The 15,532-nt window shown below is 38.9% G+C and overlaps 1 protein-coding gene across 1 annotated transcript in view; it reads right to left on the bottom strand.

Annotated features, from left to right (window-relative positions):
• The window catches only part of CRB1 (crumbs cell polarity complex component 1), a 132,229-nt gene that overhangs the window by 28,639 nt on the left and 88,058 nt on the right, over window positions 1–15,532 (bottom strand). Inside the window, exons 8-10 of the mRNA XM_042976687.1 lie at window positions 12,959–13,865; window positions 10,230–10,358; window positions 5,753–5,879 (exon numbers count right to left, since the gene is read on the bottom strand). Of these exons, the coding sequence (XP_042832621.1) occupies window positions 5,753–5,879; window positions 10,230–10,358; window positions 12,959–13,865 (1,163 nt within the window). The remainder of the gene's footprint in view (window positions 1–5,752; window positions 5,880–10,229; window positions 10,359–12,958; window positions 13,866–15,532) is intronic.

Below are 15,532 nucleotides of genomic sequence, written 5' to 3'. Positions count from 1 at the left end.
CCGTATGATTCAGCTACTCCATTTCTGGGTATATATATCCAAAGGAAATGAAACCCTTATCTCAAAGACATAGCTGCACTCCCATGTTTATTGCAGAATTATTTGCAATAGCCAAGGTATGAAAACAACCTATATGTTTACTAACAGATGAATGAATAAAGAAGATCTGGTATGTAAGTGTAATAGAACACTATTCCACACAAGAAATAATTAAATCCTGCCATTTGGATCTTGAGGGTATTGGGCTAAGTGAAATAAGTCAGACAAAAAATAAAAAGTACTGTATGATCCCACTAGTATGTACAATCTAAAAACACCGAACAAAACATAGAAGCAGAGAGTAGAATGGTGGCTAGGTGCTGAGGGTGAGGAATGGGGAGATCCTGGTCAAAGGGTACAAACTTTCAGTTATACGATGAGTGACTTCTGGGAATCTAATATTCAGCATGGCATCTAATAGTGCATAATACTACTGTACTGCATACTTAAAAGTTGCTAAGAGGGGCATCTGGGTGGCTCCGTCAGTTAAGTGTCCGACTCTTGACTTTGGCTCAGGTCATAGTCTCATGGTTTGCGGGATCCAGCCCCTCATGGGGCTCTGTGCTGACAGCACAGAGCCTGTTTGGGACTCTCTCTCTCTCTCTCTCTCTTTCTCTCTCTCTCTTTCTCTCTCCCTTTCTCTCTGTCCCTTCCCTGCTCACACATAAGCTCTCTCTCTCAAAATACATAAATAAACTTTAAAAAGTTGCTAATAGATGGTAAATGTTCTCACCACACACACACACACACACAAACACACAAAAGAAAGAAATGGTAATTATGTGATGAGATGGAGGTGTTAGCAAAGGCTATGGTGGTAGTCATTTTGCAACATGTAAGTGTGTCAAATTGGCAACTTGCACATTCTAAACTTACACATGTTCTATGTCATTTATATCTCAGTAAAACTGGAAAAAATACTAAGAAAAAAATGCAAGTGCATTATAGACATGAAGAATGGAATACAAAAGGTCAACAGATCTATAATATGACTCCCAAATTTATACACCCAACTCAGCTATATCTCTTGAACTCCAGACTGGAATATTCACACTGATTAATAACTGTACTTGGATATCCCACTGAACCTTATACATATTCATTTATTAAATTAACAAATATTTTTACTTTTTTATTTTTTTAAAAAGTGTATTTATTTTTGAGACAGAAAGAGAGACAGAGTGTAAGTGGGGGAGGGGCAGAGAGGGAAGGACACAGAATCCGAAGCAGGCTCCAGGCTCTGCGCTGTCAGCACAGAGCCCGATGCGGGGCTCGAATCCACGAACCATGAGATCATAACTTGGGCCAAAGACAGACACTTAACTGACTGAGCCACCCAGGGGTCCCTTAAGTCAACAAATATTTTTAAATAATATTCACAAAATTTAACTGGAGTATCCCCTCAGAACTACACCTTCTCCAAACAATCATGAGGTAGGTCTTATAGATTCAAATTTTGTTAATTTACCCCTCTTCTACATTGCCTTTGTGTTTACTGTAACAGCCTCCTAAATGTGTCTTTTTGGGCCCAGTCTTGCATTTCTTTTAACTCATCTACACAGAAGCCCGGCTGATGTTTCTAAAGTGCAAGTATGATCATGCTACTTTTCTGATCGAACCCCATTAAGGACTCCCCATTAATTTTAGAGAAATGCCACGGTGAGTGATTTGACTTCCAAGGACTCACTTCTTCTATAGCCTCGGTTTTACTGTGTTCCCACTGCACTTCAGGCTCCAGCCACCCTACGCCCTCTGCAGCCCCCTCTGCCAGAAACAAGTCTCTACTGTTCCATCCCTCCTGCCACACCTTGACACTTGTTTACCTTTGAATCCCAGCTTAGGTTTTAGCCTTTCTTTGACTTTCCACATCCACCTTTAAGACTGGGCAAGAAAGCCCCTCCTAAGTGCTCCTTTACAGCTGGTGCTTAGTTTCATCCCAATGCTGATGCAGGAACTCTCCTTCACTGTTTGTCCATAAGCTCAACCAGACCTTCAATTTGTTGTGAGCAAGCACTGTGTCTAATTTACACGTGTATTCTCAGTACCTAATCCAGAGCATCACACATGGGAGGTATTTGTTAAGTTATTGTTGCATCGATTAAAAAAATAGAGAAGTGAAATAGTCCATATTAGTAGTAATTTTGGTAGTTGAACAACACAGATTTGTTTTCTTCACTGGTTTCCCATCTACATCACTAAACTCAAGTTTTATGTCTCACCATTTCCAAAAAAGACTCCATTTTCGTTCTGCAAAATTAAGCTGAGTAACTTCGATTTTAAAACTCAGAAATGGCAAAAGGATCTTTAAACACAATTTGGTGAAGATTTTGGAAGGTGGGAGATTTTGATTGTCCTCAGTGTTACCTGAATTTAATTATTTCTTCATGTTGCCAAAATGCTAATTTCTGCAAACGTTCCTATTTTCCCTACTTCCCTACACCCTAAAAAGGAGGGTAATAAAAACTATTCTTCAGGCACACACACACACAAAGAAGGAACAGGCACGGCCAAAAACAGAGACAGAGCCTTGTTTAGTTCCGATATCAAATCTTAAAAATAAGCAAAAAGAAATTATCTGGTATTCAACTAAATACAGGTTCTGTTTCAGAAACTTGTTGTAGAGGAGTTTGTGTGAATTTCTATCATTTAGGTGAGATAGCCCCTCCTGGGACCCAGGTTGAACCAAGTCTACTATGGGGGCAAAGTAAACCAATAGTAAAAATAAGTAGGGATATGATCAATTCTAGAATGTCAACTAGAGGAATACTAACCAGACAGGGAAAGTACACGGGACCTTGATTTTGATGGCTGAAGGTATTTACTTGCAGGGACACGTGTGGGGGAGGAAACCTCAATTCTGTGTTCATTATGTGATGTGTGTGTGTGTGTGTGTGCGCGCATGTGTGTGCGCATGTGCGTGTGTGTGCGTGCACACACATATGCGCATGCCTGGCTTGTGGACATCTTTGCATGCAAGACACAGTCAAGGAGAATGAAGACAGTTGTCAGAGGATGAGAAGTAGAGATACAGGAATCAGTTTTATTTTTCTGTGTAAATATGTAAAAGCCATAATCACACACAATGCAATTAAAAACACAAAAGAATAACAAGAAAAAGGAAGGTATTTTTGTTTTAAGTCAGAAATCTCATGACAAGACATTTGGAAAACAGAAAAGCAATTGACAGTTACAGTGACAACAGAGATCAGAATTTTACAGAGAAAGAGTTTGTGAATGACTCAAATATACTTGGAAGGTAACAAATCACATTGTAATGGCCTGTAAATACATCCTTACAGGAATGTCCAAAAGGAGTCAATGTGAAAACTGTATGTATGAGTTTTGGCCATAATCTACTTTATGTTTACTTCAAATATTTGGGAATGCAAATATTGATGAAGGTTTTCCCCAAGTCTCTTGTCACAAAGTCTAACTTTGGAACAGATCCATCTGAGACAGCAGTCTGCATGCTGCCTGAATGTGAGGGAAAAGGCATAGGGATTAAGGAAAGACTTCAAAATCAATTGCTTCTAGTTTGAAATGACTGCCAGTATTCTACAGGATAGGAATTTTCTGCATAAAACGTTCCATTGCTATTGAAAAATAAAATTGAACACATCTCATTTGCTTTTAGAGTATACCATTTTGTCTTTTTGTTTTGATTTGTTTTGAGTAGTATATTTAGGTTTTCCTTGGTCATTTCCACAGAAAAACAAGTTTTTTTAAAAAAAAAACAACAATTGGGAATAAATGAGTATTGGCTATCACCTGATGGCTAAATCACCCTCATGTTTTCAAACCAGGGCAGCTCCTAAAGACATAGACACATTTACCCAATTATATTTGTCTGGTCACTGTTACTGTAGTCGCTTTCTAAATTAATTCATAGGGTCAAACCACTTTCCCTTTAAATGAACACAATGTCTCCTTTGAAAGGGGGCATCCATACAAAGATATTTAGCAGAAATGCTAACATGCCAGTGGAAGCAATTAAAAATATCAAATAAAGCATTTTCTAAATTACTATTTTATTTACTCTATGAAAGCTAATAAATAAATAATTTTTGCATATCTCATTAGTTAATATACTAACTTAGTAGACTTAGTAGATCCATCATTTCAGGTATATATTTACAAAACATAATGCCAAATATATTCTAATTATGGAAGGTACTTTCCACACCTTCCATATGCTTTTATTATTTTTTCAGAAAGATACTCAAAGATGACACATTTACTTGTAAACTTTAGAAAAACATGCCTCCAAGAAATCAAGTTTTATAATATATATTTTTGGTGTATGGATATACAATAGTACTTTTTAAAATTAAATATGCCTTGAAAAACAATTCGAGTCAGTCCATTTGATAGAAATGTCAGCAAGCTCATAGATTTTAAGCAATTAGCAGAAAGTTACTCTATTTGAATAGAAAGTATTGTAGGAAAAAGAAATGGAAATAGTGCTTATGCGTCATTCTATTGGAGGAGAGGTTTTGGGGAATCAGAAATCATACTGGTGAGCTATCACTTGAGTTTTGATACCAATTATACCAGAAAATTTTATTTCTATATTTTAGGGATTTCGTGTGATTTCCTTCTTTCTCTTTATATATATGTATATGTATATATATATATATGTACATATATATACATATATATATACATATACATGTGTATATATATATGTATGTATATGTACATATATATATACATATACAAATATATATATATATACACATATATTTTTTTTAACTTACCAGAAGGTTGGCAACTTTTCATTAAAAAAATTTTTTTTTCATGTTTATTTTTCAGAGGGAGAGAGGCAGGGAGTGAGTGGGGGAGGGGGCAGAGAGAGAGAGAGGGAGACACAGCATCCGAAGCAGTATTTGAATAACAACATATTAAAACATAGACGGGTATGAAAAACAGTTTAATCGGTAATTTTAAAACTGTCAGGTCATGAATAATAGATGGGAATGAAAGAATATAAATGACTTAGGATCAGGGTGAATGAGGCAACTAACATTACAGAAGTCCACACAGCAGTGGAATGGGGGAGAAAATGTGATCTTAGCATAGTGGTCATTCACATATGGAAGCACTCAGAATGATAACGTATCTTACTGAGTACACTCAATGATGAGATGTTTCTGGTTATGTTAAGAACAATATTTTTGGGGCGCCTGGGTGGCCCAGTCAGTTAAGAGCCCAACTCTTGGTTTTGGCTCAGGTCATGATCTCACAATTTATGGGTTCAAGCCCTGAGTTAGGCTCTACACTGACAGCACAGAGCCTGCTTGGGATTCTCTCTCTCCCTTTCTCTCTGCCCCTCCCTTCCCAACACTCTCTCTCTCTCTCTCAAAATGAATAAAATAAACTTTAAAAAAAGAAAAATTTTTACATGTATAGCTGAAATAGGTAAATACTTGCTATTCTCATATTATGCTCGTGATCGCTTAATTAGCCCTTGAATTTATTTTGATTTTCAAGGTAGTTAGTTTTTTATTTTCTTTTTCAGAATCTAAAACAAGTCAAGGCATTTCTTGAAATTCAACGGCTTTTAAGTTTGGGAATGTCCAAATGAATGTTAATAATCTTCCGGTTCACCCCACTCAATAACTGCCTCATCATTCATGCGCAGAATGAGGTAAGAAAGAAGCTGAAAGAGATTCTGCCAGAGTAAGAGAGAGACATAAAAGGAGAGTCCGCTCACATCTACCTCACAGCGTTCACCAGCAAAGGCGACATCACAGAGGCACTGGAACTTGTTGACCAGGTCCTGGCACAGACCTCCATTGAAGCAGGGATCAGAGGCACACTCATCGATGTCCTTTTCACACCTTGAAAATAAACAGAACCAGCAGAAGCCTTGGTCTTTGTTGAGCAAACTGGCTGTGAAATGGGGAAAGGAAAAAACTCACCTCACCTACTTGGAACAGTGCAGTCTCATTTACCAGTTGCCACGCAACTTACATATTCCTAATAACAGGGGAGAGATTCCTTAAAATTCCCGTAACAAATTTTGTTTTTAAGGGAAACGATTTGTAGACACACACACACACACACACACACACACACACACACAATTAGAATGAGAAAACAGGTGCAAATAGTGAGAAACCAAGAAAAACCTGAAGAAACCAGTTTGTTCCTGAAGAGCATTAGGGTCTTTGCCACTTGTGGGTCAGTTTATTGGGGGCACATAGGAACCATGGGTGAGGCTGAATTTGCCAACCTGGAGGATACAGAGCAGGCCCAGGCTCCGGCTGCGAGGCTGCTAATGAATCCAGGCCTTCAGGCTGTGGGGGGAAAGAAAGTCCTTCAAAACTAGGGGGGGAATTGGTTTATTCTGGGAGATTTGGGATTATTTTCCTTTGGAATCCCATTGTTTTTTTTAACAAAAAGCAAAAGTACATATTTAGAAAATTTCAGTTGCTAATAAATATGTTTCATAGCTAAGTGTCATTTTTAAATAGTCAGAACGACTTTCAAAAGCCAAGTTTTCCCAAACAAGTGATATAGCAACTCTAAAAAGTGTACTGAAATTTTCCTCTTCCCTGGGATGCTGTCATCTTTCACCTACTCTTGTTATTTATGGAACAACTTGTTCTTCCGTATATTCACCGATTAATTCGCCAGCCACTCATGCAGTCGTTCAGTAGATATGTATTTAGCATTTGCCATTCGCCAAACACGCTGTTAGGTCTCAGGATAGAGCAGTAACTAAGGCATCTCTTTTACTTTGGGAAATTCATATCAAATGTTAGCTTCAAGAATCCCTAAAGAGAAGCTTACAATGTCGAAGCGTAACGTCAACAATTTTTCATTCCCCACCTCCCAAAAGGTACCACTTGCATGCATGAATCATCAGCTAATCACTAGGCTTAAAATGAAGAGAAATGAAGGGGTGAGTGGGGAGGCCCAACCCAAGGTATAAAGGAAAAAAGAAAAAGATTTCTTCCCAGAAAAACAGCTCCTTATCCCCTTGGATACCAAGCATAGCTGAGGCATTCTGTTTTCCCTTTTTGGCTCCGGCTTCTGGCCTGGAAGGAGACTTCTCCGATTAGATCTGAACAAAAGCTGACAACTTGCGAGAGCCTGCCAAGCACTCCGTCCTGGGTGGACCAGAGTGTCCACACCATTCATCATTTACAACCTGCCAGGATGACACTATAAAGTTGGGGGGTTAGCCAGGCAGAAGAGGAGGCAATTTGCAGGAAGACAGCTTTTCAATATCTTTTGGCGTTATGGAAGTCACATTCCCCTAGGCCTTCAGAGATTATCTAGTATTTTCCAGGCCTCTTCCAGCTCCTCTTTCTCCATTTCTTATCTATTTCTCTTTGGAACTAAATGGTGTATCACACATGCGTATTCCTTATAAACATTATTGGAGCTTTCATTAGAGGTTAATTAATACATGGAAAATCAAAATAAATAAATCCATTAACATGCAACGAATTAACTAACGATGCCTAAGGACTTTGAAAAGTACAGAAGCTATTGAGCACGTGTTCACTCTTTTAGAAATCCATTTGCCACAGAGAAGTTTATCCAGATGAAAGAGTCTTGGGAGAGGAAAGAAAACTTGGAGCTTCCTTTTCTTACCACATTTTAAACAAATACTTTGCATTTATTTATTTATTTACTTACTTACTTACTTACGTACTTACAGAGACAGTGTGCACGTGTGTGTGTGAGCAGGAGAGGGGTAGAGGGAGAGGGAGAGAGAGAGTCTTGGATAGCCCAACACAAGAGTTTGATCTCATGACCATGAGACATGACGAGAGCCGAAATCAAGAATTGGATGCTGAACCGACTGAGCCACCCAGGCACCCCAATAATTTGCATTTAAATGCAATATTTTTTTTTTAAATTTTCTAATGTTTATTTTTAAGAGAGAGAGACAGAGCATGAGCAGGGGAGGGGGAGGGGAAGAGAGAGAAGGAGACACAGAATCTGAAGCAGGCTCCAGGCTCTGAGCTGTCAGCACAGAGCCTGATGTGGGGTTCAAACCCACAAATTGTGAGACCATGACCTGAGCCGAAGTCAGATGCTTAACCGACTGAGTCACCCAGGTGCCCCATTATTATTTTTTAATGTTTATTTATTTATTTTGAGAGAAAGAGAGCATGAGTAGGGGAGGGGCAGAGACAGAGGAGAGAGAGAATCCCAAGCAGGCTCCGTGCTGGCAGTGCAGAGTTCAATGTGGGGCTCGATCCCACGGCCCTGGGATCATGACCTGAGTCAAAATCAACACTTGGATACTTAGCTGACTGAGCCACTCAGGTGTTCTCTCCCCACCCCATTTTTAAAGATTATTTTTTTAAACAAATGTGGGAGGAAAAGGAAATGTTTGTTGTAAATAGGCATAATGTATGAATAGCAGAGGAAAATCATCCAAGGCTTTGGATGAGTCTATGCATTGTGCCATTGAACATTAATGTGACATTAAGTTGTGACACTGAGGCAGGGAATAACCAGCACTTAAATATAGTGAAAGAATTCTTCAAAATTTAGGATAAGGAAATATTTGCACTATTTCAGAGGTGTATGGAATTGGAGGCCAATTGAATGGTCTCTGTGTTAGCAATATGTGGCATGGTAAAAATTGGTACCATAAAAAGTAGCATATGATCCAAGGTTATGTCTTTCGATGCACATATATGCTTGGACTGCCCGTGCCATCTAGAGCCAACCACTGGAAGCAGACTGTAAAGGCAGGAACTCGATTTGTCATTGAACGTTGAAAGGGCAAAATGTAAGTATATCCTAGACTGCCTGCTGTTTTGTAAAAAGGCAAAAGAGCTGAATCTGTGTAGTGCCCAAAGAGCCAGCTGGAAAAGAGAAAATTCAAAACTGTAATTGTCACGGAGCACAAATATATCTATTATTTTATTAACTACTCTTTTGAGAAAAATTAATCAGTCAAAATCTCATTGTCAAGTGCTTTGTATTCTAATTTATGCAATCTCTTCAATGCAGGAATTCTGGTCAGAAATTACTATCTTATCCTGAATGGCATATGAGATGAAGGAGCACTTTTTCCATTTTCTGTTAATTGTTGCAAACATAGATTTATTCATTTAGGTGAGCACATTCAAAAGATGAGCACAGGCTTTGAAGGCAGCTCAACCCTTCTGCAGCATATACCTGGATACATCTGACCTGTAACTTAATCCCTCAGCCTCAGTTTATGTAAAGGAAAAGTGGAAATAATAACACCTAGAGATAGAAGTGCTTAGGTGGCTCAGTCAGTTGAGCATCTGACTCTTGATTTTGGCTAAGGTGATGATCCCAGGGTTGTGGGATTGAGTCCTGCATTGGGCTCTGTGCTGTGCATGGAGGCTGCTTAAGATTCTCTCTCTCTCTCTCTCTCTCTCTCTCTCTCTCTGCCCCTCTACCCCACTCACGTGCTCTCTCTTTCTCTAAAATAAAAATAAATAAATAACAAGTAGGGATAACACTTATAAGATGCACGACTTAGTGCTCAACAAATGGTTAATTATTATCTGCTTCTATAGAGGTCTGCATCTATATCCTATAGAACCCTGATTTATAATCATTTTGGGGACACTGATCCTTATGAGAATCTGATAAAAGCTGTGAAGTATGTCCCTTTTTCTTATCTTTGACCTCATCTTCAGCTAGTCAAACACATATCTAAATTTGCCTACATTTTCAGCCAGCCACAGACTGTCTAAAGCCATTGTCCAACTCCGTATCACCAATCCTTGTATTATGTGAAGAACTGTTGAAGGGTTTCTCTGGGAAAGACAGACTCTTATGGGTAAGGTATATATACTTGTAGGGTTCTAGGTAATTCTATGAGGCAATCTTTCAGGTATATTTTTACTTTACTTCAACAACAACTATATTTGCATCATGTATGAGAGGTAGTGGGAAAGAAACATGAATCCAGAAGTACTTATCAGAAAGAAAAATACCACATTTTTTCAAAGACATATTTTCCTATTTGAAGTCGTGGCTAATAAAGTGTTCTTTACTTTGACCTAAACTGTAATTTTTCTTTTTTTTTTTTTAATTATTTGACTCTGGTTGGAGTCAAATTTCATATTTCAGCATGGATTTTCCTATGGGAACTGAGATGAAAAATTAGAGAAATCAACTTTGAATAATCCCCCTGTTCTTCAGCCCAGAATTTTCTTCTATGAAGTTCTAATGTGACTCACCATTCCCCAGTAAAACCTGGCGGGCACAGACATTTTAATTCGCCCTGGAACTCTGAGCAGTTGCCTCCGCTGTAGCAAGTGAGATTTGTCTTCTCATTCCCACAGACTGTTGAGGGTAATCTGGTGTGTCTAGAGAGATAAAAGTAACAGCCACAGCTGTTCATCTTGTTCATTTCATTCAAGAAAACTTTTTGGAAAAGTTCATATATGGAGTCAATGCCAAACTAATTAAGTACTCAGGCTGGCTGAGCTACAGATGCTTAATGGTGCTACATTATACCCAAATCTCTTTCTTTTAGTAAACAGCTCCTGCTGGAGGCTGCTAGAACAAGCATAGCTATATATCTTCCATTTCTACACAGTTTTCATTGGTGAGATAAGATCTGTGCTGTGGGGTGGCAATAAATTTAGGGGTGGGAAGAAACTTGCTCTAGCTTGTTTTGCTGCTGCTTTGCTAATAAATCAACACAGGCCAAAGGAAAACTGCATCTCTGTAAAGGCCAGGAAAGCCAGGACAGCGGTCTGGTACCCACGCACTCATGCGATTTCTCTGTAGGCTTTCAGAGCTGAACTCCTGTTGCCCTGCCAACACTTGCTGTTCCCTATATAATGATTCATAGCTTAGTGGAACGCAAGCCAAATCCATCTGGGAGGATTGTGTATGGCACTCAGTGGCAACTACATGCGAATGCAGAGTGTGGCTCTTTTGTATAACCACAAAGCTGTACCTGTTAAGGAATCCTTATGAAAGGCAGAACAAATTGTTAGAAGCTAAGCAGAACTTGACTGCAAGGCACAAGATCCACGGGTGTGAAGGGATTGATTAAAAAGATTTTAAGGGTATTGTGCTGGTCCTTTGACCCACTGTGCATGGTATCTGATACATAATTAATGTTCAGGAGATATAAGATGAATTTAATTTTGTCGTGTTGTGTGTGCGGCAGCTAATATGGAGAAATTAGCCTGTATGACGGTAAGTGTGTCTCTTCCCATAAGAGCTAATCAATTCGACTTTAAAAAGAAAATATCATAAGGACTTTTCAAAAGAACCAAAAATGTCAACCAGCTTTGAAAGAGGTCAATTAGCAATGCAAATGTGAAGCTTTGTATACATCTTACGTTTAATAAACAAGGTTTGAATCTCATTAGAAGGTACTTTTGAGAACTTTAATCTTTGAGAACTTGACTTTGATAAATTAGGCAGGAAAAATGTACTGGAGAACTAGTTACTGGGGCATATATGTTTACTTTACTTATCCGAAGTCACTGTGGCAATACTATTAATTTTGATCCTGAATGTCTTTTGCTTTTAAGCAGGCAGTTTGCCTGTTGGCAAATGAGTCCTTGTTAACTCATGGGAAGTGACACATAACTGGAATGTCAACACTTAACACCTAATACGGTGCCTTGCCTTCACAGGTTCTGAACAACAATAAATGTTGTGGAGATAAATACATTTTCTTACAGGTACGGCTACGTGTTCTGTCTGCTAGGAGATTCATCCCATTAGGGTACCACCTCTGAGTTAGTGTAATGCCTACAGGCTGCCAACCCACTCCAGGTGTTCTTGCCAAAGTCTGGGAATGTATTACTTGTTATTAACAACCTTCTCACCTCCCCATAATGACTCAATTGTTTAGTGAATTTAAAAGCAGTATGAGTTAGAAAAACAATAATGAAGTCTACTTACGTGGAAATATTGAAGCAATGTGACTTAGCTGGAAAATATTGATTCTTATTTCTATTTATGTAACATGAAATGGAGGTAGTTACTAGAATTAAAACACCACTTTTGTAGTTTTAGAAAAAATTGTGAAATACGTCGAAATGGGCAAAAGATATTACTGAGTATTCTTTCAGTGGAGTGTTGGGCGTTATAGAAAGGACCCTCTTTCTTTGATTTTATAGTCTATATGTCTTAGATTTTCTTTACTAAACTATTTTACAGCTCTGTAAGCTGCAGAAAATGACATTAGTACAAATGGATCTTGGTCATTGAAATGCAAATGAATTTGTCTGTAGTGCTACAATTGTCCAATATAGAAAAGACAGTTTCAAATATTAATTGTATTGCCCTATAGGAGATGAAATAGTTTTGCATTTATTAGTAACTTCATTTCCTCCTCTCTATTTATATACATATTTATGTTTATGTGGATTATAATAATATATATAATTATTATATATGTAAATAATTAGGTTGTCATTTGACCCAGTTTTTATATCTTACTGGTTCTCCTTATTAATTAAGGACTTAAAAACACGAAGACATGTTCATTTACATTTGAGAGTCATGATTTCACCTTCTCGAAATGATAATTTAGCATAGTCTTTTCAAGATCATACAAGGTTTTCCTGCCTGAAACAGCCAAGGGCATTGTTTCAGGGGTAGGAGTCCTGCTTCCTCAAATAATACTAAAACTGAACTTTTGGATTTATTGTAAAAAATATTTGCTCCTTGAGGCCTTAAGGCAGCCAAACTCTGAGGCTGCAGTTCATGAAACATATTCTAACAAAGATGTCTGGTCAAAACACTACCATGCTTCCTCGTAGAACATCCCAGCGTGTGAGATCCTGTCTACATGACCAAATTGTGATGGAAAGGACTCATGTCACTCCTGCTCAGCACAGCCTACATATGCACAGCTGAGGAGAGAGCTTTCCAATTTGACGAGGAAAATGTAGAGCATAGCTCCGAAGGCCAAGCCTTATATGAACTTCATGCTCACCTGCAAAATTTTCCTGTGAAGTTTCCAAAACAACGGCAAGAATAGCCATTGGTGTCGCTGATGCAGGTGGCCCCATTTGCACACTGGTGACTCTGGCAATTGTCTATATGCATTTCACAGTTCACACCGGTGAATCCAGGCTCACACCTGCAGTGATAGGCTGCCACTCTGTCGGAGCAGTTGCCATGGATACAGGGGTTTGAAAAGCATTCATCGATGTTGAGTTCACAGCGTGTCCCTGACCATCCCAAGGGACATAAGCAGTGATAAGAGCTGTAGATGTCTTCACAACTTCCTCCATGCAAACAGGGGTTGGAGTTGCAGGCATTTAACTGCAAACAGCCAGTAACCACTGAATTTATAGAGATTTTGAGAAACTGCTCTTCTTGGGGTTTATTAGTGAAACCATGAACATTTTCAAAGTAAGAGAGATAAATGCCACTGATTTCTATTGTACTGAGACACCCTTTCGGGCCCTGTGTATTGCCAACAGCTCGGTCACCCACATAAATGTCTGTATCATCCTTCAGGAAGTTGAGGCTTCCAGTAGCAACTGCACTGATCACAAAAGGTGCTTGGTTATCCACTTCCATTTGCCACCTGGAGGCCTGGGCCAGTGGGTCTGTCATGGAAAGAGTCACTTGGTGCCATATGCCATCATTCACGGACTGCACACTTGTAAGACTCAGCATATAAAAACTGTTGTCACTTTGCAATTGAAATAACAATCTGGAATCTTGAATGCTAATATTAAGAAATCCAGGCTCCTTCTCTGCGTGCAATACGACCATATTTGCATCCCTTGTTCTGAAACCAAATGTGATATTGGTGAGTTCTCTGGTAATATTCCCATTGCTCCTGAATAATATTTCACTGCTTTGTGCATTAAAAACAGCATTTGCAATACCTAAAGAGAGAAGGCAACACCAATCAGCAACTTTATAAAATCTGTCATGTTGGCTTCATTACCTTTATTAATATTAATGATCATCCTGTTACTACCATCATGTATTGATTGCTTGATATGTGCTAGGCACTGTGCTGGTTCTTTTTATGTTATTTCTAATACAGAATTCTGGAGCAAAAGTTTATTATTATCATCATCATCATCATCATCATCACCCTCATTTTATAAAAGGAGATATTGAGACTCATAGAAGTTAAATAATCTTTTCATAGTCATGTGGCTAATAAATAATAAGACCAGAACGCCAGAACTGGATGGTTTGATACCAAAACCCAAAACTACATTTCTTTTCCATTGAAAAGAGGCTACATGTTGAAACAATGTCTAAGAAAGGTGACAATGAGTGGGACCCAATGCACAACGAGAAGTGGACCTTGGATGGGGTGTTGGAAAAACCTACCCTTGTTCACTTGAGTAGAGAAAACCCAGTTCTCCACCTCCTGGGTGGTCTCCTTTCCTCTCACATGACCTCCACATTCACAGCACTTCTGACATCAGATGTGTGGGGCTTTCCCCCCACCAAGCAATTCTGTGCCTCATCATTTTCCCTCCCTTTTGGTTGTTTCCCATCAGCATGGAAATATACTGTAACTGCTCCAATCTTACAAAATAAAAAATTATGCAAGACCCAAAAGCGCTACTCACCTCGCCCTCACCCCACTGTTTCTTTAATTCCCTATCCCTTTCCCAGCACATCTTCTCCAAATAGTTCTATATTCTCATTGTCTCCATTTTCTCATCTCCTGTTTTCTTTTTAGTTACATGCCACTGGCTTTTGGTGCCAGTCACTTCACTGAAGCCACTCCTGTCAAAGTCACAATGACCTCTGGGTTACTCAATGTAGTGGTCAATTCTTGATTCTCACTTTCTGGCACTCTTTGGTAAAGATTGACCTTAAAATGCTATCTTTGCCTCAATTGTGGGGCACCACAGCCAACTGCCAACTTTTTTGATATAGACTATTCCTTTTGTTTGTTTGTTTGTTTGTTTGTTTATTGAGACAGAGAGAGAGGGAGAGAGAGAAACCTTGAGCGAAAAATGGGCCTCGATCTTGATCTCACAAACTGTGAGATTACGACCTGAAACGAAGTCTAGAGTTGGATGCTTAATCGACTGAGCCATCCAGGAACCCCAGATTTAGGCTATTCGAATTACTTCTCTGTGTGTCTGCTTTTATCATTCTGCAGATCAATAGAGCAATCACTCCTTAGCTCAAGACCTCCTTTGGTTACCATCGCATCTAGAAAGACATCCTAAATCCTAAACGTGGCCTGCAAGAGTGTCTGCGATCTGACTCTTGATTAACTATTCAATTCCATTTGCTAGCACCCTCTTCCTTATTCACATGCAACAGCCACAAAAACTTCTTGCCATTTTTGAAGACATCAAACTTGTTCCCAAATCAGGCTTTTTACTTGCTGTTACATATACTTGGAGTATTCCTTCCCCAGATCTTCCCACACATGGCTTTTCCTCAACATATGTGTTCAAATTTCACCTCCTCTGGGAAGCTTTCCCTGACTGTCCACCTTAAAATAGTTCCTTCCCTGTAGTCACTCTGTTCCATTAACTCCTACTTTATTTTCTTCACAGCATTTATAACTATT

This window comes from Panthera tigris, chromosome F3 (genome assembly GCF_018350195.1).
Source record: "Panthera tigris isolate Pti1 chromosome F3, P.tigris_Pti1_mat1.1, whole genome shotgun sequence".
NCBI classification, from domain to species: Eukaryota; Metazoa; Chordata; class Mammalia; order Carnivora; family Felidae; genus Panthera; species Panthera tigris.
This window is presented reverse-complemented; position numbering and strand designations above follow the sequence as displayed.